Source organism: Heliangelus exortis, chromosome 25, assembly GCF_036169615.1.
Source record: "Heliangelus exortis chromosome 25, bHelExo1.hap1, whole genome shotgun sequence".
Lineage (NCBI taxonomy): Eukaryota > Metazoa > Chordata > Aves > Apodiformes > Trochilidae > Heliangelus > Heliangelus exortis.
In genome coordinates this window covers 5,523,519-5,544,387 of record NC_092446.1, presented here as the reverse complement: position 1 = coordinate 5,544,387, position 20,869 = coordinate 5,523,519, and the positions used below count along the sequence as shown (strand labels likewise).

The 20,869-nt window shown below is 54.4% G+C and overlaps 2 protein-coding genes across 2 annotated transcripts; both read right to left on the bottom strand.

Annotated features, from left to right (window-relative positions):
- Positions 1–199: 199 nt before the first annotated feature.
- Positions 200–10,569, bottom strand: LAD1 (ladinin 1). The gene is made up of 10 exons (XM_071768427.1): positions 10,119–10,569; positions 6,835–6,975; positions 5,484–5,958; positions 4,916–5,059; positions 4,155–4,204; positions 3,636–3,708; positions 3,133–3,264; positions 2,300–2,389; positions 1,189–1,263; positions 200–847 (listed from the first exon to the last, which is right to left on the bottom strand). Exons 1-10 carry the CDS (start codon positions 10,154–10,156, stop codon positions 842–844), a joined length of 1,224 nt encoding a protein of 407 aa, XP_071624528.1. The 5' UTR covers positions 10,157–10,569; the 3' UTR covers positions 200–841.
- Positions 10,570–15,647: 5,078 nt separating this feature from the next.
- TNNI1 (troponin I1, slow skeletal type) lies at positions 15,648–19,284 on the bottom strand. The gene is made up of 7 exons (XM_071768364.1): positions 19,251–19,284; positions 19,094–19,135; positions 18,328–18,459; positions 18,151–18,240; positions 17,849–18,025; positions 16,749–16,859; positions 15,648–16,034 (listed from the first exon to the last, which is right to left on the bottom strand). The coding sequence occupies exons 3-6, from the start codon at positions 18,451–18,453 to the stop codon at positions 16,752–16,754; spliced, it is 501 nt and encodes a 166-aa protein (XP_071624465.1). The 5' UTR covers positions 18,454–18,459; positions 19,094–19,135; positions 19,251–19,284; the 3' UTR covers positions 15,648–16,034; positions 16,749–16,751.
- Positions 19,285–20,869: the final 1,585 nt, after the last annotated feature.

The following is a 20,869-nucleotide window of genomic DNA, read 5'->3' as shown; positions in this document are numbered from 1 at the left end:
GGGGACCAGAGCCCCCCCACTGCCCCCACCTGGGCTCTCTCCATTGCTGCACCGGGCCCAAGACATTGCAATGAGAAAGGAAGAATCTCGGTCTGCTTCTACCCTCCCAGGACACTTTTTTCCTTTTTTTTCCTCTTGCCAGAAGAAAGAAAGGGAATTGGTTCCAGTCCCAGACCAGGACCAGGTGACCAGGAGCATCTTAGAAAGAGCAACTTTTATTAGGAAAAAAAAAAAATGCACAGAGATAACCAAGCCCTTTCCAAAGCCCAGCAAGAAAGTCCCAGACCCAGGGGCAGCAGTAGAGTCCCACACCAAATTTGGACACCCCAGTGGTTGCTCAAGGTACAGCCCAAGCCCATTGAACGTCCCCAACACCAGGATTTGAGCATTGTTTTATGGACTGCCCAGGGCACCCTGACCTGGACAGAGCACCCAGTGGCCTTGCTGGTTGGGCTCAGCATCCCAGGGGTGTGGGACCAGGGGTCTGCACAGCCAAGGGCAAAGATTTGGGAGGAAGGGGAAGAAGGAAATGGGCTTTGCAGAAGGGGCCCAGCACAGGGCAATCAGCTTCATTTGACCCCCAAACCAGGGCCATGGCCAAGCCACCCTTCCCTATCACTAAGTGAAGGGGGTCACTGCTTCAAGGGCACAAGGGATGGTCAGGACAGGGATAATCTTCCAGCCTTCTTCCTTCACATCTCACAAGAGATCCCCAGCAACCTTGGGGTGAACCTACACACAGCACGGGGTCCTCTCATGGTGGTGGCTGCTGGATGGTTGGGTAGGGCTGGGCTTTGATCTCCAGAGCAAAATGTTTTTTTTCCCAGTTCATTTGATAATATTACAACTGGAAAAGAAAGTGAGAAAGAGTGAGGCTGGGCCTGAGGCTGCAAAACCCCAAAGGAGCTACTGGAACCATCCTTGTCCCAAACAGGACATGGGGCAGTCAGGCATCTCCTAAATCCCACCCCACATGTCACTCCCCTTCCCCTGGCCCTACAGACCCTTCTCTCCCTTCCAGCTGCCTCCAGCTGCCCCCTCATGCTGATTCCCCCAGCCCATGGGGTCCTGGGTGTCCCCCGTGACTCCCTCCCCCCATCTGTCCCACGGGGGCTGATGCACCCCAGGGAGGTCCCAGCTCTGCCTCCAGCTCAGAGGATGCAGTTTTCCAAGCAGCTCCACGTCTACCTTGTCTCCAGGGGTGCCTCTTGGCTGCTTTACCCAGACATCACGTTTTGGCAGGCTGTTTATCTTCCTGATGTCCTGCAAACAGGAAAGTCATAAATCACACCAGAAGTTTTCCCCATGCAGCATCTGCTGTGGTGCCTTGATCTGACTTCAGCCAAACCTTGAGGTGCAAATGCTGCAGATGAAAGTGCTCAGCTTTGAGATCTTGCACCTGGGAGACCTTCAGACCCAAGTGCAGCTCCAGCCCACAGAGAGGGGTGGCAGAAGAGACAAAACAGCAAAAGGAGCTGCAAGCTTTACCCACGGGTGACCCCGGGAGCAAATCTTTTCCTGGCAGCCGTGGAGCCAGCTCAGCCTCCTGGGACAGACACGTTTGGGCAGTGTTAATTCTGCAGCTCAGTGCTGGGGGTGCCTGGGCTTGTCTGGGGCTGGGCTGGAGCTGCCCCTCCTGGTCCTGCACTCAGGTGGCTCTCAGAGACTCTGCCACCAGCAGGGACAAAGTTCCTTGGTGCTGTTATCAGGGACATATCCCCAGGACCTGCTGAACCTCTTCTGTCCAAGCAGGGGACAGTTCCCTGAGGACAAAGGGTTTCCAGTCCATCTGCCTTGCACCCACGTCCTGGTGCAGCTGTGGTGGCAAAGTGCTGACCCCCAAGTCCCTGAGCTGTCCTTTGGTCCCTACTCTGGGGGCTGGGGTGGACTCAGGGTTGCAGATTGCTCCAGACACGAGGAGCAGGAGCTCTCAGTGCTCACAGTTCTCTAAGCCCTGCAGAACCCAGAGATGGGATCATGCTGGGGTGATCTCTGTCACTGGTGTCAGGGTCAGATCCCCCTGCACATCCCCTGGGACATGCACCCAGCTGGTTCCTGCTCCCTCCTCACCCCAAGAGCTGGTAGCAGCTGCCCAGGCACTTTGGGATCAGGATCCTGGCACAGCATTAAGTAAAGCCCAAACATCTCAGGCTCTGCAGCACCCAGCCCTGCCTAAACTCCTCTCAAACCCTTTAATGGGTTCAGCCAAAGGTTCATCAACCCTTCAAACTCCTTATACCCCAGAGGTGGGGACATGTCCCACTAGGATCCAGCCTGAGGTGTCAGCACCAGCTGGTACCTTGCTCTTCTCCTCCTTGGCAGGCTCCTGGCCTCGGCTGATCCAGAGGTTAATGCGGGATGTCACGGAGCCCGAGAGCTTCAGGTTGTCCTGTGGCACAGAGGGGGACAACAGGGTTACAGCACCAGCTCTCCCACTTCAGGAACACAACCCAGGATAATCCCCAGGGCATGGGGAGAGTGAGCAAACCTGCAGCAGGAAGAGCCCCAGCCCACACCTTGGCTCCATCCCAGCTCAGTGCCACAAACCCAACCCCACCAGAGAGCAGTTTCGGTGTGCTTGGTCCAAGTCCAGCCCTGCCCAAACTCCCAACAACCTGCAGCCTGCTGGGCTCTGCCTTGGTATTGTGGGAATCATTTGGATTGGAAAAGACCTCTCAGATTATCCAGTCCAACCCTTCCCCCATCCCTGCCCAGGCCACCCCCACCCCATGCCCCTCATCCCCACATCTCCAGGGTCTGAAACCCCTCCAGGGATGATGGGGACTCCAGCCCTGCCCTGGGCAGCCTGGGCCAGGCCCTGACAACCCTTTCCAGGCAGAAATTCTTCCCCAGCTCCAACCTAAACCTCCCCTGGCACCACTTGAGGCCAAAAGTTCCTCTTGTCCCATCCCTTGTTCCTTGGGAGCAGAGCCCGACCCCCCCTGGCTCCAACCTCCTCTCAGGGGGCTGCAGAGAGCCACAAGGTCCCCCCTCAGACCCCTGGGAAGAGTTGTGTTCTAAACCTACAACCTCCTGATTGGGTTTAGGGGAAGATTTGTCCAAAAATCTCGTGCCTGCCGTGGCACAGGACCCTGCCAGAAGGTCCTCACTCAGGCCAGCCCCTGCCCTTACCTTCTTGACAGCCACCGGTTCAGTCTTACTGGGAGCACTGGTCTCAAAGAAGTTGCGCTTGCTGGCCACCCCCTCGGAGGAGAGCAAGAGGCTCTTCTGAACAGCCAGGGAGGATCTCACCACCTCTGAGCGCTGGGAGGATAGAGGGGCATCAGCCAGTGCCATGTTGCACCCCAAGCAGTAAAAGCCAAGTCCTGGTTCTGGCTGACATCCCCACCCTGCTGGGCTTGGTTCCCTTCCTGCCCATCCCCAGCTCATGGGGTTGCCCCATGGCTCCTCCCAGCAGATCTGTGCAGCACCCCTGCGACCCTCTCCAAGGAATGGCTTCTCTCTGCTCCTAAAAGCCTGAGCCCCATCCCTTCTTCTGCCTGGGAATGTCTCCTTCAGCCCCATCAGCACTGGGTGTTTTGTGCAGCTCAGCCCCTCTCTCCCTCCCCCTCTCAGCTCCAGCCCATCCCTCCCCACACATCCATCCCCTCCCTCCAGTCCTGCTGTGCCTCTACCTGCACAGCTGAGTTGTACTTCTCCAGCTTCTCCCCAATGGTTGTGCTGCTCCCGGGGATCCTCAGGCTCACACTGGTGAAGAAAAGGGAAGTTGGACACATGGAACCACAGAACAGATTGGGTTGGAAGGGACATTCATCATTAGTTCCAACACCCAAAGGCAACACCCTCAGCATCTCCTTGGACTCAGCCCATGGTGCTGGGTGACTCCACAGGGCAGGAGATCCTGTCCCCTCCTCCTGCATCTGTCTTCCAAGTGAAGCACAGCAGCTCATTCCCTGCTCATTCCCTGGGTATCCCCATCTTACTAGGGCCATACTGACCACTGAAAAATAGCTGTGAGGTCCTCAGTTTACCCTGACTAAACTGCCAAGTATGAAACTGCCAAGTTCACCAGACCTGTACCAGGGCACTCACAAGCTGGGACCAGGTCCTGTCACCTCCTTCTATCCCTTGGAGACCAAAGCATGACAGTCCCTGCTCAGAAAGGCCAAAGTAACATGAAGAGAGATGCTGACCTCCTAGTGAGAGGGCTTTGGCTTTCTTCTTTCTGTTTTCTTGAGATCACCTGGAAGACACAAGGAGAGGAGATACTGGAGCCATTTTTGGTTATTGAAGGAGAAACTATCTCAGATTCAGCCCCAAGCTTTCAAGCAAGTGCCATTTTCACCCACACCAGAGCTCAGAGCTCTCCAGACTAAGGACCACTTGTGGTGCTAAAGGTTTTGTTCTCATGGAAGTCCAGCCCAACCAGTCAGCCCAGATCTCAGCATAGAGGACCTCAACAGCTCCTGCCTTTCCCAACCTCTCCAAGTACTTTATTGCACAGATTTTTTTTTTTTTTTTTTTTTTTTAGGGGGTGGAATTAAGATATTCTCAGGATTGTAAGAAAGGACAAGAAGGAGGTTGGATTTTATTCTTATCCTGTGCTCTCAGAGAAGACGAGGAATGCTGGAGGGTGCATGGTCATTCCCTTGACTCCTTGGAAAATCTGTGGACAACAAGCTCCCTGTTTTCTCATTACTTCCCATAAATTTCCATTCCAGCACAAAGCCTATGAACAGGGGCATGTTCACCACAGGCCTTCAGCCAGACCCAGAGAAGGAAAATAGAGGAAAGCCTGATGCAGAGCTGCAGTGCCCAAACCAAGGGTAGAATCTGAGCACATGTTTGGGAACAGGTTCTGCCAAAATAACCTGGAGACCAAAGCAACCCTGTCCTTCCCCTCACCTTCCACTACCCAAATGAGAGTCTTTCTCCTCCTTGCTTTATCTCTTACCCTGAAGGAGACAGTTCTGGGGCTGGTTCGTCTGATGGAGCTGCTGTAGGTGACAGGAGTTGGGAAAGTATCTGACTTTTCTGCAGATTCCTCTGGGGTGGGAGACAGCTGAGTTACCTCCCTGGAGGGACTCCTGGATGGTTTCTGAGAAAAAAAAAAGCAGATGTCTGATGCATCCCTGCAGAGAAGGCACAGGGAGTAGGGTAGCCAGGGTGGGAACTGGTGTGGAGGCAGAAGGCTGAGATGGATGAGATCCTCCAAGCCTTGCACATATCTCACTGGGATATGCAAAGCCCTGAACACCACTTCAGAGAAACCACAATAAGTGGCAATCAGTGGAGGTTTGCTGGAGAAGGTGATTAGAATCATACATGCAAGGGAGGGACAGGTGGTGGTGACGGGACCCTGTCCAGCACCTCATGGTTTGCAGCCCTAAGAAAACCCTTCCCCAAAAGCCCATGGGTCCCATTGCCCTCCTGGGACTTTTGGGCTTTCCCTCTCTCCATTGTCCTCCCAATACCAAGGACCTTGCACCCCAAGGGTTGGTGCCTTGTCCATTCCTGCTCACCTGGGAGTCCAAAGCCAGGGTCACCACTGAGGATGTTTTCTCCTCCATGCTGCAGCTTCCCTGCCTGGTCAAGATCTTCACCTCCCGGATGCGGCAGCCCCCGAGCTCTGGCGATGCCCTTGGCTGCTGCTCCCCCTCCTCCTTCTGCTGCTCCCCCTGACGTGTCCCCACACTTTGTCCCTCTTTGTCCTGGAGCCGTCCCCTCACCACTGCCTTCTGCACCGGGTGCTGATCTCCTGGTTGGTCTCTTCTGCCTTTGGTCCCATCCTGATCCCTCTCTCCAGCCTGGATCTTCTCCTGCTCTGCACGCACACGGCTCCTCCCCACCCCCGGCTCCTGCTGCTCCTTCTGCCTCAGCTTCTCTGAGATGGACATTGGGGACCTCGTCCTTCTCCCTTCTTGTGTCTTCAGCACCTCTGAGACCTTACGTTCTTCCTTGTTCTCTGGGAACCCTGACTTCACCGCAGGTTGAGGTCTGGAGATGGAGACAAAATGGGGGCAGAGCTCAGCACCAGCACCCTGAGTTCTGCAGGGGAGCTTAACCCAGCTGAAAGGCTCTGGGGGAGCATAAAAATCCCACCAGCATCCTGGGGTCATCCCTGCAGACCAGGACTTGCAACCACACTCATCCCATCACCCCAGCCAGGTTCACTGAGGACAAGTTTGGATCAAAAGTGGGTTTTCCCTCCTGGTTTTGTTTGTTGGTTTGTTTGTTTGTTTAGTTGTTCTTGGGTTTCTGTGGCAGGGATTAAGAATTTCCACAGCTTCATCCCAGGACATCAGCACCCACCAAGTCCTGGACATTTCCAGGATCAGTTGTGTAAAGGCAGCTGAGCTCAGGGTGCCTCCAAATCCCAGCTCTCTGCAGCAGGGAACTTTGGGAGAACCTCTGGGAAGCCCTTGGTTCTCCTGCCCACTTCAGCACAGGTCACACAACATCCCTGCAAGGTTCAGAGGGGCAAGAGGACAGCCAGCCAAGTGCTGCACACTCAGCTCCCCTGCCCTGCAAGGTTCAGAGGGGCCTGGCTGCTCTTTCCTGCTCGAGACCCCACCAGGACATGGCTAGCACCCACCTGAGCTCCTCTTCAGCACCCACCCTCACCCTGGCACACTGGCTCCCTGTGCCATGGGGCATGTTAAGACAGAGGATTCAACCCACCAGGGGTATTTCCCTCTTCTGCTACTCCTCCTTCTCCCCTTGGAGCCCAGCCCTTCCCACAGCTCAGCCCACTCACCCAGAAGAAAATCCCACCAGCTGCAGCAGCTTTGGCTCAGGGTTGAGCAAAGCAAAGCAGCAACCTGTGAGTCATCAGCACCATGAGTAGGATGGACTGTACAGGACCTCACACACCTGCTGGAAGCTGGATTTGTGTCCTTCACAGGGCTGGGAGGTTCCTCATCCCTTGCTGTGGAGGACAGGAGGTTCCGGTGCCTTCTCCGGCGCTCGCGTTGCTGCTCCTCTTCATCCTCAAGGGTCCTCTGCCTGGCCAGGCTGTTTGGGATGAAACACGGGGACATGGAGGGGCTGTGTCCAGCCCTGATGCCAGACAAAGAAGGAGACTGGAACACCTTTGGGGCTGGTGGATGTTGGTTGCCTTCTCCAGCTGCTGCAGATGCCAGTGTGAATCAGGTGTCACAGAGGGTTCTTGCTCCACCCAGGTGGTGCAGGCATTTCCCAACAGAAACACTTGACATTACAACTCCTAATTCCTTCTGTTGGAGGGAGCACTTGTTTCAAAGGAATCCCTAAATTAGCCAGCATTCCCAGGAAAGGATATTCAACCTACAACTTAGCAAGACCGGGTCCCTCATCTCAGCTGCATGAACTGGAAGGGTAACCACTGGTGGCAGAAGATTTTGGCCCCAGTGCAAGTTGTGGTGATGGCATTTGAATTTTTATTGAGCAAAAAGGCAGCTGGAGGCACCTGCTGACAAGGTCTGCCTGGAAACACCACGGGCAGAGATCCTCTCACTCCCTGCATGTGGCTGGGACTGGGAATTATCATCACAGATTGTACCAAAAAGACAAGGTTTGTAACCAACCCTCTTGAAAGAGCCATCTTTAAGGATTTTATTTTGCACAAGCTGAATGTATAAACTTCTGGATAAAATGCCACCCTAACTGAGAGGTTTTTTGGAAAACCCCAACTTTCCCTTCCTCTCTCAGTACAAATCCTGTCCCACCCTCTCTGCAGATGCATGAACTCTGCTGTAAAATATTTTTGTTGGATGGATTGAATTTTCACCCCAGTGTTCACTGGTCCTCAGCTGTGAACACTCACAGGGCAGAGCCCTCCCCACACCTGATCCTTGCAGCCCCCCAGCTGCCTCCAGACTTGGGGTTTCCTTTGAGTTTGGCTCTGAAGGACGGGAAAGTCAGAGCAGCCCCACCTGAGGCATGGCCAGCAGCAGGGTGAGTGAGTGGCAGTGTGGTTTGTGAGTTACTGTGTAATGAGAGCTGGGTGATAAATTAAACCACATTACCCCCCACAGCTCCTTGTGGCTTCTGTTCTTCCTGCTGGAGGCAGATGGTGGAGCACAGGGGGTCAGCAGAGCAGAACGGAGAGCAAAGGGGGGATGGAGAGAGCCCAGAGCCTGCTTGGGGACAGGGCAATGCCAGGGGTGACCTGCCCCTACCCCACACCCCACAGGAGCCTTCATACCCCAATAGCAAATGGGGATGCTGGGGGGGAGGGTGGTCCAGGCTGCCATGATGGTCACATGGAGAGAGGGGGCTGTGGAAGGCTGGGGAAAACCATGGAAAACTATGGAAAACTATGGAAGGCTATGGAAAGCTATGGAAAGCTATGGAAAGCTATGGAAGCCTGGGCCCTGCCCCTGGGAGCATCCCCAGCCCTCCACCTCCCAGCCCTCTCCAGCTCCTTGGGTCTGCTCCCACCTCCATGGTTCTGAGCAGGGAATCTCAGGACTGGGGGAGCTGCCCTGGGCTGCAGTTTGGGTTCTGTTTGCAGGGCAGGGGGGGATTCCCAGCACAACTTTCCCTGGATACACATATTCCCACCCAGCAGGGCTGAGACACGCACGGAGCTGCCTCTGCCCAGCACGTTTGTCCCTCACTCAGTGACAGCTCTGCTCAGCCCCACGTCAGAGCCAGTCAGTTCTTGTTTTTGCAGGCACGGGCTTCTTCAAAATGAAAATGAGATTTTCCTGCCTTGAATTTGCTTGGCTCCCTCGGAGGCAGCACGTACCCTGGCACTGCCAACATGCAGCTTCTCGTTATTTTTACTTGAGTAATCCACCCATTAGTCTGGGGATTTGCTTTGCCAATCTTTCCCTCCTCTTTTCAAAGCAGAGTTTGTTTTTCACTATCTCACCCTTTTCAGTCTCAAAGAGATGACTAAAAATTGGTGAGTGTCCCCCTGCCTTGTCCTTTCCTGCCCTGTTAATCATTAGTGCTGAGGTTCTGACATTTCTGCTGTTTCAGTGACCACTGCCTCATCTAATGAGAGTGCAGAAGCAGCCTCCTTGGGTTGTGAAACAACCCAGGAGCAGGATCCCACAGGGCTTGTGTTCAGGCTTGGAGGACCTGGATCTGGATGGGGTCGGGATGCCCTCTGGATCCATCCCATGGATGATGGAGTCAGGCCAGAGAACCACTCAGTAGGATGGTCCCATTCCATTCCCACTTCTGGGAAGTGTCCATGGGAGGTGTTTCAGAGAATCCCAGACTGGTTTGGGTTTGAAGGGACCTTAAAGATCATCGAGTTCCAACACCCTCTGTGGGGTTTGATGCCTCCCACTAGCAGAGTGGAGAATCCCCTCCCTCAGCCTGCTGGGCATGGTGCTGGTGATGCAGCCCAGGATACAGTCTTACCCAAAGTTATTTACAGTTAAGTCTTGGAGCCATCATATGCACTAAAAGTAGGGTTTCTGCTCCATTTTGTGGATCATGGCTGTGTCAGATGGCAGTGCCAACATCCACACATCAGCCAGGCATTGGGTGAGCCCCTGACTCACCCTATGATGCCCAGAAGCCTCACCTTCCCTGGCTCCCATCAGAGACAGATCACTTTTTAGGAAGGACCAACACCCGAGGCTGTGGGGATCCTCCAGAGACTGCCAATGAATCAGTGCTTGCTCAGCACTGGATGGGTGCTCAGCCTGCACAGGATGGACCCAGGACCCACACCCAGGGACTGTATGGGGAGAGTGGAAGAACCTCACAGCCAGCACCAGGGTAAGGCTGGAGACACAGCCCAGCCAGACCCACCCAGTGAAAGGCAAACCAGATCAAAAATACAGAATCACAGAATCAAGGAATGGTTTGGGCTGGAAGGGACCTTACAGATCATCCGGTTCCAACCCCCCTGTGAGGACAGGGACATCTCCCACCAGCCCAGGTCGCTCCAAGCCAACACGGGGCAAGGCTGTGTTCCCAAAGCCAGGTTCTCACCTGCAGTGCTCACCTTCCAGCAGAAAAACCCTGAACTTGTTCAGCCACGAGAACCTCCAGCAGTGCCAAGCACTGCAGCCCCTCTGCCAGCAGCAGCCCCCGTGGTGTCCCTGTCCCCAAACTCCCCAGCACCCTCCAGCCCGGGCTGCTGAGCTGGCAGAGCACCCTCACCCCTCCCTCCCGCCGCTGGAAAGGGTTAAGCATTAAACCACAGCACCTACCTGGAGAGATCAGACCAGTTCCTTCTGCTGGAAGTCATTCCTGCTTTCCCCGAGTTTCACGGAGACCCCAAAACCTCCGCAAGCATCAAGGATCTGCGAGCTCCGGATCTGCGCTGCCCGGAGACTCCTCTCCCCGAGGAGGGCAGAGCTCCCTGCAAGGTTGATTTCCCTGAGCACCTTTACCCTGCCTGCAGCCCGCTCAGCACCGCGCTGCATCACATGGCTCCTTATCTACCTTGACAGAGGCAAAGCTGTAATTTGGCTGCCAGCGGCGCCGGGCGAAAGGAGTGCCACAAAAACACCAACAACTCCCGGCTGGGCCGGAGCTGGAGCGGAGACCAGAGCTCAGCTCCGGGCTTCATCCATCCAGGGCTCCCAGGCTTTCCGAGACAACTCCCTGTGGAGAACCTGTTCTACCAGCCACCTCTCCACCAGTCAACAATCCTCCAACGCCGGCGGAGGAGGTGAATTACCTTGGGCTGGGTGGGAGGAGGTTGGCTCCCGGGGATCCAAAACAGTCATTAAAACACCTCCGCCTGGGTGCAGTCCAGCCCTTTCCAAAGAGCAGGGGAGGGTGCCCTGCTCCTTTCAGATGTTTCTGGGTGTCTTGGGTTGAGCCATCGTGGGCTCCCTGCTGCTAGGAGCTTTGCTGCAATGGAAATCTCTCATGGAGTCTCAGAGAGGGTGGATGATGAGGGATGGGGGGGATTCAATTTTTTTGGATGCTGAAGCCTTTGTCCCCGGGGGTGCAGTGTGCCCAGGCTGGTCCCAAGCCCCCATCCAGCCCCCTGCACCTCTCCTCCAAAGGGCAGGTGTGAAGGTGATGGTGGGCTCTGTCTCACCAAGTACCCAATGCAGAGCTGGGTCCAAGCCTGGTTTTTGCCAGGGCCCCAGTGTTCCCAGTGTTCCCAGTGCTGGGGGCAGCAGATGCCTGTGGAAAAACTCTGGGACCCCTGGAGCACTAACTGAGTCTCTGATCCTGGCAGGATCCATCTCTCCACCAGCCCCAGGGACTGGTTATAGGGTTGGGCTTGCCACACATACCTCCAGCCCACAGGGGTGTGCCCGGGACCTGAGCAATCAAAGAAACTATTTTAATCAAAGGTTCCTGATTAAAATCCCATTTCTTAAAGATAGCCCTGTCAAATGAGCCATCTGCTCCAAGCAAGGCTCTTTCTCTGCTTTTCTTTCTTCTTGCAGTCACAAGTTGACTTTCAAGTGTTTTCATACATACAGAAAATTCAGTAAGTTGAGGCATAAAGAAAAAAAATTACTTAAATAACCTTGCAAGCGTCCTGCTAATTGCTGACAATCTATATATAGCAGCCCAGCATCATCAAGCTACTATAAAGACATAAACCTTCCTGACTAATGCACAGGGAGCACTTTCTTTGCAAAACTCATTGCCAAAGGATATCACTGGAGCAGAGGACTTACCAGGGTTTTAAAAAGGATTAGATTGAATGCAGTGACAGAACACCCCCAGCTGGGATCTACGTGGCAAAGGAATATAAAACTTCACAGTTTGTGATTCCACCTAATATGAGGATGGAGAGAAATTCTAGACAGGCGTTTAGCAGCTGGGGATTAGGCAGAGGATGAGCCCTGGTGGCACTCACCCCTCACATGCCCCTGGTCCTTATTTTCAGCTCAGAGACCTTCTGAACTGAACATTCATTTGTCTGTACTTAAGGCCCCTCACTGAGCTTCTTCTCAAGGGATTTGCCCACTTGCCTTCAGACACAGCAAAATTACTAGCATAAAAAACTTTTCTGTGAGGAGTTCCCAGGTCTATTCCTCACTGCTGGCAAAGCTCCTGCCTCTCCTTCAGTTTGGATGAGGTCCTGCTGAGCTCTTTGGCAGCACAAAGCAGTGATTTCTCCTGGTTTGAGACAGAACACCTGGCCCAGATTTTCCCTGACTTTCCTCATGTATTTTTGTGTTTACCATGGTCCCAAACTATCACTCCCAGGTAGGCACCAGTCAACTCAGAGCCCGTTGTATGTACAAAGTCATGTTGGATTTTTCTCTCTCTGATTCACTTTATTCTCCCCCAAACACCTCCTGACATTTTAACCACAAGTTCTGCAAGACCCCTCTGAACATCAGCACCATCAGCCTTCACCTCTGCTCTTCTGAACACACAAGAATTATCAGTAGGGTTTATTAGCTCACCATGGTTTCCTATCTTCTAATTCATTATTTACCTCTCACTGGATTTCTTTCTGACCTGAAAGTCTTTGCTTCTGGAAATCCAGGAAAACTTCTCCATCAGGTCACCCCTATCCATAAGCTCATTGATGCCTTCAGTAAACACCAGTCACTTTCTGGGACCAGACTTTTTTACAAAACCTGTTTTCACCACCCTGAGGTCATCACCAAGGTCCAGACCCAGCTGCAGGTCCATGAAGCTGAAGGTGACAAAACTAAGCAGGGGCATGATAAGCCCAGGTGGGGAAGGGATGCTCAGGGGAACCAGACTGACCCAGCCCTGCCCCACTCCCCAGGCTCAGATCTGCTGCCCCAGATCTACAGCCATGGGAGGAGAGCTGCATCCTAAACCCCCCTTCTCTCCAGGTACCTGCTGGGTACCTGCTCTGCCCTGGAGTGGATTTTCCAGAAGGGATCTGGAAAACCTGCATCTGCCTGAGGAGCTCAGGGAGGCCAGATGTGCATCTGATGCAGATCAGCAGAAGACACCAATTTATACCCTCTAAGGAGCTAGACTGCTGTCAGCAAGGTGGTTTGTTTTTTTTTCCCTTGGGAACAGTGTCCTGTGTCTCATCCCTGTGCAGAGCCTGTTTCTTTGGCTCCAGGGCAAGTGGAGAACTTCCAGTTTCCACACTGGGCTGTAATTAGGGATTCCTCAGCTTAACCCTGGGGCCCAGAAGGGAACCCTCCACCTCCACCTTTTTTTTACTCATGCTGATCCCCCAGCCACGCTGGGCTCCACAGCTCATCCCTGTCTGCAGGGGTGGGGTGGGGTGGTCCTTCCCCAGCTCCAATTCCTTCAGCTTTGGGGAAGCTGTGAGGCTGCACTGGAGATGGGTGGCACAGGGATCCCTCTGCTGTGCCAAGAGAGCCAGAAAGTGTCTGAGGTTGCTGTGTGCTGGCTCTGAAATGGAAAGGAAACAAAGCCACCCCCAGTGTGTTGGAAGGGAGTAAGTGATGTCCAAACTGCCTCCCACCAGCTGGCAGAGGACTCTTTAATTTATAATTTAATTTGTTTTTAAAAAAACAAGAAATATTTCAGGCAAATCCCATTTCAGGAATGCCACCATGTTACTGCTACAGTGTCCTTCAGGTTCCCATTCTCCTCTCCAGATTTTCCTCCTCATTGGATCCCATCTCCTGCTGTGCCTCAGGTCTCATGATGAAGAACCGTGGGCATTTCCCAAAAGTGGAGTCAGTAGAAACTTTTCGGGTCATGGAGAGAATGTGTACTCATTGCCAGCAGAGGAATTGCTGCCTCTCCTTCACCCCTGCCCAGGCTGGGGAGCTCCAGGGGTCTTCAGAGGCCATGGGATAAACTTGACCCCTTCCCACCCTGGGGTTGTCCATCACCACCAACTCTCCTCCCCTTCCTCCCTTTGCAGGTCCAGGCCAACAACTGCAAATCCACTCAGGGAACTCTCGGCACAGTTCAGGTGTCTCCAGACACAGCTCATTGGCAAGGAGGTCACAGAGGAAGGATGGGACCCTTTGACAACCAACTAGGAAGGGATGTTTTTGAAAAGCCACCTCAGACCCTTTGCATCTCCCTCATTGCAGTTTTGCCAGCAAAGCCTTTCCAATAGAAAATCATTGGGTTGATTAATACGTTTTTCTACTGTCCAATTTAATCTGCAATTTCTGCAGTTTCAAGCTGGCAGCTCTGTGCTTTGCTTTGCTTTGCTTTGGGGACTCTTGGCTCCAGTGGAGCAACCTGGAGGCTGCCAGGGACAAGGTTCTGCTCAGCTCAAACAGCCAGGGCTGGCTCATGGAGTTCTGGTGCAAATAAACACAATTTCTTCAACAACTGTCCCAGCATCAGCTTCTCTTCCCCAGAAGAGCCTTGCAAGTCCCCCATTCAGCCCAAATTTTCATTGAAAAGGCACTGTAGCAGAGTTCCCTTCTAATTCAGAGAGAAGACATTGAGATGACTGTCACCTGGGCAGGAAGCAGCAGTGGGACAGCAGAGGTGACCTGGTGAAAGGGTCTCTGGGGGCATCTTGGGATCAAAGGCTCAGCCTTTTTCCAGGGGGAAACAGGGCTCAGCTGTCCCAGAGCCACAGAAGCAGCTCCAGAGCAGAGGTGGAGGAAAAGCCTTGGCTCCCAGTCCCCCAATCCAGCCAGGAGAGCTTGGAGCAAGCAGCTGCATTTCCCTTCAAGATTCAATCTCTAGAAAGAGGTGGGAGAGTTGTTTGTTTCTAATAAAACTGAAACCCAGAAAACTATTCTCCTGTGGGTTTCCACCAGATAAGGGTGAAAGCAGCCATACAGTGGCTGAGTAGCTTCACAGGATGAAGAAGCAGAACTTGCAGAGCTTTGGGGCTGAGTTCTCTTCCCTGTGGGCCACACAAAGTCACCTATAGCCCAGGATGGCTGCAGATGGGTTCTGGGACCCTGCTGAGCCCAGATGGCTCTGGCTGGGGCTGCAGGGAGGTTCTGCCCAGCCCTGGGGTTCTGCTCCACACTGGTTTCAGGTGTCTGTGCTCAGGATCTGATGAGCTGGCCATGGGCTCAGACTGGCTGTCAAGTATCAACCAGAGCCTGGTCCCACAGCACCCACCACCCATTACTGCCTTTCATCTCATTACCATCCCTTCCCACCCCACAAACACCACCCCTTCTTTATTTTATTTAATTACCAAATGATGGTAATTGCAGTGAGCTCAGAGCCAACTCTCCTCGGCCTGGGCTTCGTTTACCATTTGCTGCTTCTGCTCCAGCTCTGCAGAAGGTTTTGTTTCCCTGAAACCTCTCTTGCATTTTCCAGCTCTACCAGTTGGTCAGGTAACTGGTATTACATCTCCCTGCAGACCTTTCTTCCTCTGCCAGGATGGCAGCCGAGTGTGTGAGTTCCCTCTGGGGACAGTGTGAGCCCAGGACACTGCCTCAGCACCATTGGAGGGGCAGGATGGGAGATGAAACCTCGTCCCATCTCCTGGCATTGGGCTCAGGCAGTCACACAAAGCTCCAGAGCCTTTTCCAAAATCAGGAGAGGAGGGGAGGGTGAGCAGGCAGACAGCCATCCTCACAACAAGACTCAAATCTTGCTGCCTGGGGGTTGGGGCATGGCTGGAGCCCCACGGGGGGGGGGGGGGGGGGGGGGGGAAGTTGGGGAGTCCATGGTCAGGGTGTGTGAAAAGAGCTGGGGGGAGGGGGGCTGGGGACATCTGGGAGCAGCTGGGACTCGGATGAGATGAACCCAAAGGAAGTCTGATCCCAGGGTGTGCTGCTGGGCTGAGCACCAGCACGGGGACACTGCAGGGGGACAAGGAAAGGATCAGGGTGAGGGACCCCCCAGTGATGAACCCACACACGGCCTTGAGAGACCATCCTTTAATACACCTCTGGGTGCATCTCAGGCTGCACCCACCAGAGGACTGAGGGGGGGGAGGAGGGGGGTGACCAGCAGCAATGGGGGGACCAGCAGCACCCTGAGACCTCTGCAGTGGTGGGAGGAGAGGGGTGATGGGTGGCCCCTTGGGGACAGTGGCCTGTGCAGGTGACACTGAGGAGCTGCTGTGCTGGGGCCATGCAGGAGCAGGGGTGATGGCAGGGCTGAAAGAAAGCAGCTCAGGTTTCCTTCCCTCCCAGTTGTCCACATGTTTCAGGTCAGTGGTGACCTCGGGATAAAGGCACAAAGAGCACAAAGGGGCAGCAAGGGACAGGGAGCAGCAGGGGTGCAGGGGACTCTCCTTCCCGATGCTCCTGTGGGAAAGAAACAGAGCAGTGGGAGAAAAGAGGAGTTTTTGTGGCTGCTGAAATCAGCCCCAAGTTGGTGCCAGTGATGGCCAAGGTGAGTGTGGGGTGGGCAGCAAACCCTGGAGAGCTGGGGAGGATGAGCTGGGAGGAGGATACATCATGGAATCAGAGATCATGGAATAGTTTGGGCTCTAAGGGACCTTAAAGCCCCCCCAGTGCAACCCCTGCCATGGGCAGGGACACCTCCCACAGCCCAGGGTGCTCCAAGCCCCATCCAACCTTGGACACTGCCAGGGATGGGGCAGCCACAGCTTCTGGGGGCAACCTGGGCCAGGGGCACCACAATTTCTTCCTTACATCTCACCTAAACCTCCTGTCTTTCAGTTTAAGGCCATTCCCACTTGTTTCATCCCTCCAGGCCCTTGTCCCAAGTCCCTCCCCAGCTTTCCTTGGAGCCCCTTCAGGCACTGGAAGGTGCTCTAAGTCTCCCTGGAACCTTCTCTTCTCCAGGCTGAACACCCCCAACTCTCTTCCCCTGGATCCAGAGCTTCTCCAGCCCTTGGCAGGGAGCTGGGAATATTCCAAGTGGGGGATGTGAGGTGGGATGTGTGATGGCTTTTTCTGTAGGGAATGAGGGGCAGTTTCTGGGGGTGCCCAGCCACAAGCTCAAGCCAGGGACAGTGCAGGGACATGGCAGGGGCAAGAGGAGCTGTCCCCTACCTCTCACTGGCCCGTGGGTGACTTGGCAGCATCAAACATCTTCTTTCTCCCCTCCATCCCTGACATGGCCTCCACGTTCTTGCGCCAGTCGCCCACTTCCACGGGGCGTTCCTGCCAGGAGGGACAGGGACAGGATGCAGTGGCCGTGCCGTGGCCACCAGCCCCGTGCAGGGCACCCTCAGCCCTGGGCACCAGCAGTGAGGAGAAGGCAGCTCCTGTCCTCGGAGCCACCTCTGCCACGTGTCCCATGGGATCAATGGCAACCAAGGCCCTGTCCCTGCAGGGCCCCTGGGCTCATGTGGCTCCTCCCCTTCAGCCTAAATTGCATGAATGGCATAAAAATCCCAGAAAATTTATTTAAGAGGAAGAAACCAGCTCATGGGGCTTACTCCAGATTTACACCAGCACATGGGGTGAAGCAAAAACCACTTTCTCTGTAAACCTCCCAGACCATATGGAAACCATCTGCATCTTCTCTGAGATTTTGGAAGGGGCTGGAATTGATGCTGAGATAGGGAGATCCTGGCAGTCACTTCCAGGACAGGAAGGGGAGATGCTGGCAGCATGTCTGGGGAACAACCCTGCCAACCATGGGCAGTCAGCAGTCACAGTGCATGGCCCCAAATAATCTCAGGACAGCTAAAATAAACTCAGATATTTTCACCACTAACTGAAAGCTGAAAACACAGTTTTCTCTCCAAAGGATGGAAAATGTGCAACGGGGAGGAAAAAAAAAAGGAAAATTAATTGATAACTGACATTCTCATCTGATCTACTGAGCTGGAACCAAGGAGTAAAACCCCTCTGGAGAGCTTCACATCTCTAGTTGTTGGGGTGCCTGCACACCCCAGGCACGTTTGGGCATCACTCTCAGTCTCTGGTGTTGAGATATCCCCTCTCACATCTCTGCACAGCTGGTGAGAACTGGGCTGTTGATCTCAGGCCAGGCTGGGTCTGCTGGGCTCACTCTGCCTAATCTCAGCTGGGGCTCTCCCCAGATTATTTCTGAGTTTGCAAGCACAAGCCCTGGAGACCCTGGAGAAGGGCAAGGGCATCCCTAGGAGGTGTCTCCATCCCTGGCCTGTAGAAGGGACACCCACCTTCTCTGTGTCCTCCTTCTTGACAGACTTCAGGTTGGCTCTCAGATCCATGGACACCTTGTGCTTGGAGCCCAGCAGAGCCCTGAGCATGGCATCAGCTGAGACACGGACCCGGCGGAGGGGAGGGCGCTTGAACTTCCCTCGGAGGTCCAGGACTTTGATTTTCAGATCTTTAATCTGCAGGTTGAGGAAAGGAGGAGTTGGAGGCCATGGCATGCACAAAAATCTCCTTGCACAGGATTCTCTGCCAGCAATGAGCCCCAGAGGTGTCTGTGCCCCTCCTGCAGCCCCCCTGCCCCTACCTCCCGAGTGTTGTGGTTGCATTTGGCTTCGATGTCGTATCTCTCTTCATCCACAATTTCTACCTTCTCATGCAGCTCCTTGCACAGGTCCTGGGGGCCGAGCACGACAGGAGGGTGGTGAGGGACACCCCTGCATCCTCCCAAGGAGCTCTCTCAACCATCAGTCCCGAGAAATACCTGGAGCTGGCTCAAGGAGAGCCCGCTGGTGTGCAGGGGCGCGATCCGCTCCGACAGGTACCGCTCCTTCTCTGCCTGCTTGTCCAAGATCTCCTGATCCCACTCCTCCTTTGCCTTTGCCAGCATCAGACTCTGAGGGGCACAATTCAGTGGCAGAAATGTGAACAAACACGGGGCCTCCTGGCACACCCGTGGGATGGAGAGTCCCACCTGCCTGCCAGACCTCCTCCTTGCTCCACTTGTCCTCCTCAAATCCCTGTGCTGCTACATCAAAAACTCCCTGCACATCAGAACCTCCCTGAACATCAGAAGCTCCCTGCACATCAAAACCTCCCTGCACCTTTTTTGTGGTGACCGTGGGGGCAGGGGAGGAGCAGGGCTGGAGGTACCGCAGGGCTGTGGTGGCCCTGGTGGGTGCTGATGTCGGCACTTCCAGAGCTCCTGCTCCACAAATCCCGGGTCCTGGGGGACAAACACAGCAGGAGAGCAGTGAGGGACCCCCCCTCCAGCCTCCCAAGGAGCTCACTCAACCATCAGCCCCGAGGCTTTGGGGCTGGAGTCTCCCAGTGAAGTGTAGGGGAGGTTTGTTTGGCCACAAATCCCACATGAGTGAGGAGTTTGGAGAGGAGCAGAGGAGGGGATGGGAGCTGCTCCCCAAGGCCCAAACTTCTGCTGTTCCTCATTGCTGTCCCACCAACCACCCCAGCCCTGGCTCCTTTACCCCAGCAAGACAAACCTCAGGGAGTTTCCAGCCCTCGGGACTCACCTTCAACAAGAGTTTGCGTGAGGCTGTGATCTTGGATTTTCTCTAAGGGGAAAAAACAAAAAAACAAAAAAACAAAAAAGCATGAAACTCTTTGAAAAAAAACACACAGTAAATGCAGAGCAGCATCAAGATGTCTCCTGAGAGGAAAGGCACTTACCTCCCTGACAGCAGGAGAGCCATTGGGAAGGGCAGGAAGGAAGAAGAGAACAGTGAATAAGTCAAAAGTGGTGACATCGAGGGATGGCACCTGGTGTCACTGCATCTGGGCTCCTCATCCCTGCCTCTGACAGCTGCACCTACACCTGAGATGGCCCTGGGGTAGCCCTGCTCCTTGGAAATGCAGTGGGAGCTCAGGGCCACGGCTCAGAAAGGCAAAATGCCACCCAGAGGTGCCACACAGGCTGTCACTGTGCCCTTTGTGCCAGCCCCGGGTCCCTGCAGTTGTGGACACAGCAGCCTCACTCCCCGTGAGCCAGGGATGGTGTGTGGGGTGTTTGGGTCCTGCCCAGGTCTGCAGGGATGGGGGTCCCGGGGGTGGATGGGTGCAGCCCCTCCCTCCCTTCTGATTACTCTGGGGAATTTGGTTGGTTGGTTCTCTGAGCTGTGACAGAGCCTGAAGGCACCACGAGCACTGCTGTGCCCCTCGGGGCTCTGCTTTGGGACCTAAAAAAGCTCCGAGGTTTGAAATTGGGACATCGAAATGTCAGAGGGGTCTGGGGCATGGGGTCTCCCAACTGAACCCCTCTAAAACCAGACAGGCTCGGTGGGGACGAGTGAAACCCCAGGGAAACTCGTGGTACTCACGGCTCGGGCATGGTGCTGCAGGGGTCTGTGTTTCTGCAAAAAAATAAAATAAAAAAGGAAAGGAAAGGAAAGGAAAGGAAAGGAAAGGAAAGGAAAGGAAAGGAAAAGGAAAGGAAAGGAAAGGAAAGGAAAGGAAAGGAAAGGAAAGGAAAGGAAAGGAAAGGAAAGGAAAGGAATGAAAGGAAAGGAAAGGAAAGGAAAGGAAAGGAAAGGAAAGGAAAGGGAAAAGAGGAAAAAAGCTGAAACAAAGGAGCAAATCCCGAGTCCCCTCACATCCAGAGGGTGGCATCAGGATGCTCTTGAGGTCGGGTGCTGCCCCGTGCTGTCGGCCCAGGGAAATGTCTCGGCAGCCTCTCCATCCCGCTGGGAAGCCCGAAAGCCAAGTGCCTGGCCCAGAGGAAACCTGATTTCACACCAGCTCCATCTGCCTCCAGCCCAGCTCACGGGGCTCGGTCTCCTGCTCCTCGGGGGTTTTCCCAAGCCCCGAGCTGCTCCCTTCAGCTGCATCACCCATCCCGGCTCGGGGCGATGGAGATGAACGTGGTTGGGAAGCTCAGAAGTAACGGGGCCTCCTGGGACCCCCTCTGTGTTGGGAATCCCATCCAACACCTCTCCATGGGGACCCTCATGGGGACGATGGAGCCAAAATCCATCCGAGGAGCAACAGAGCGAGGGGCAGCAAGTCCCAGCCAAGCAGATTCCTTCAGCAGCCACATCCCTGCTGGAATACTCAGGGCTTCGTGTTTGAAATTTTCTGGGTAATCCTATGCCTATCCTAATCCTATGGCAGCTGCTTCAAAATGTGCTGCCTTAATACCTTCCCCCTCATTGCCTCTAATACTTCCCTCTCTTGCCAAGAAGCCAGGGCACTGTGTAAGCCTGAGTAATAGAAAAATGGGGGGGGAAATGCCAATCAACTTCTTTTTTCCTCTTTCCAGCCAGGAGTCAAAAACTAATGTTGTATTTTAGAAA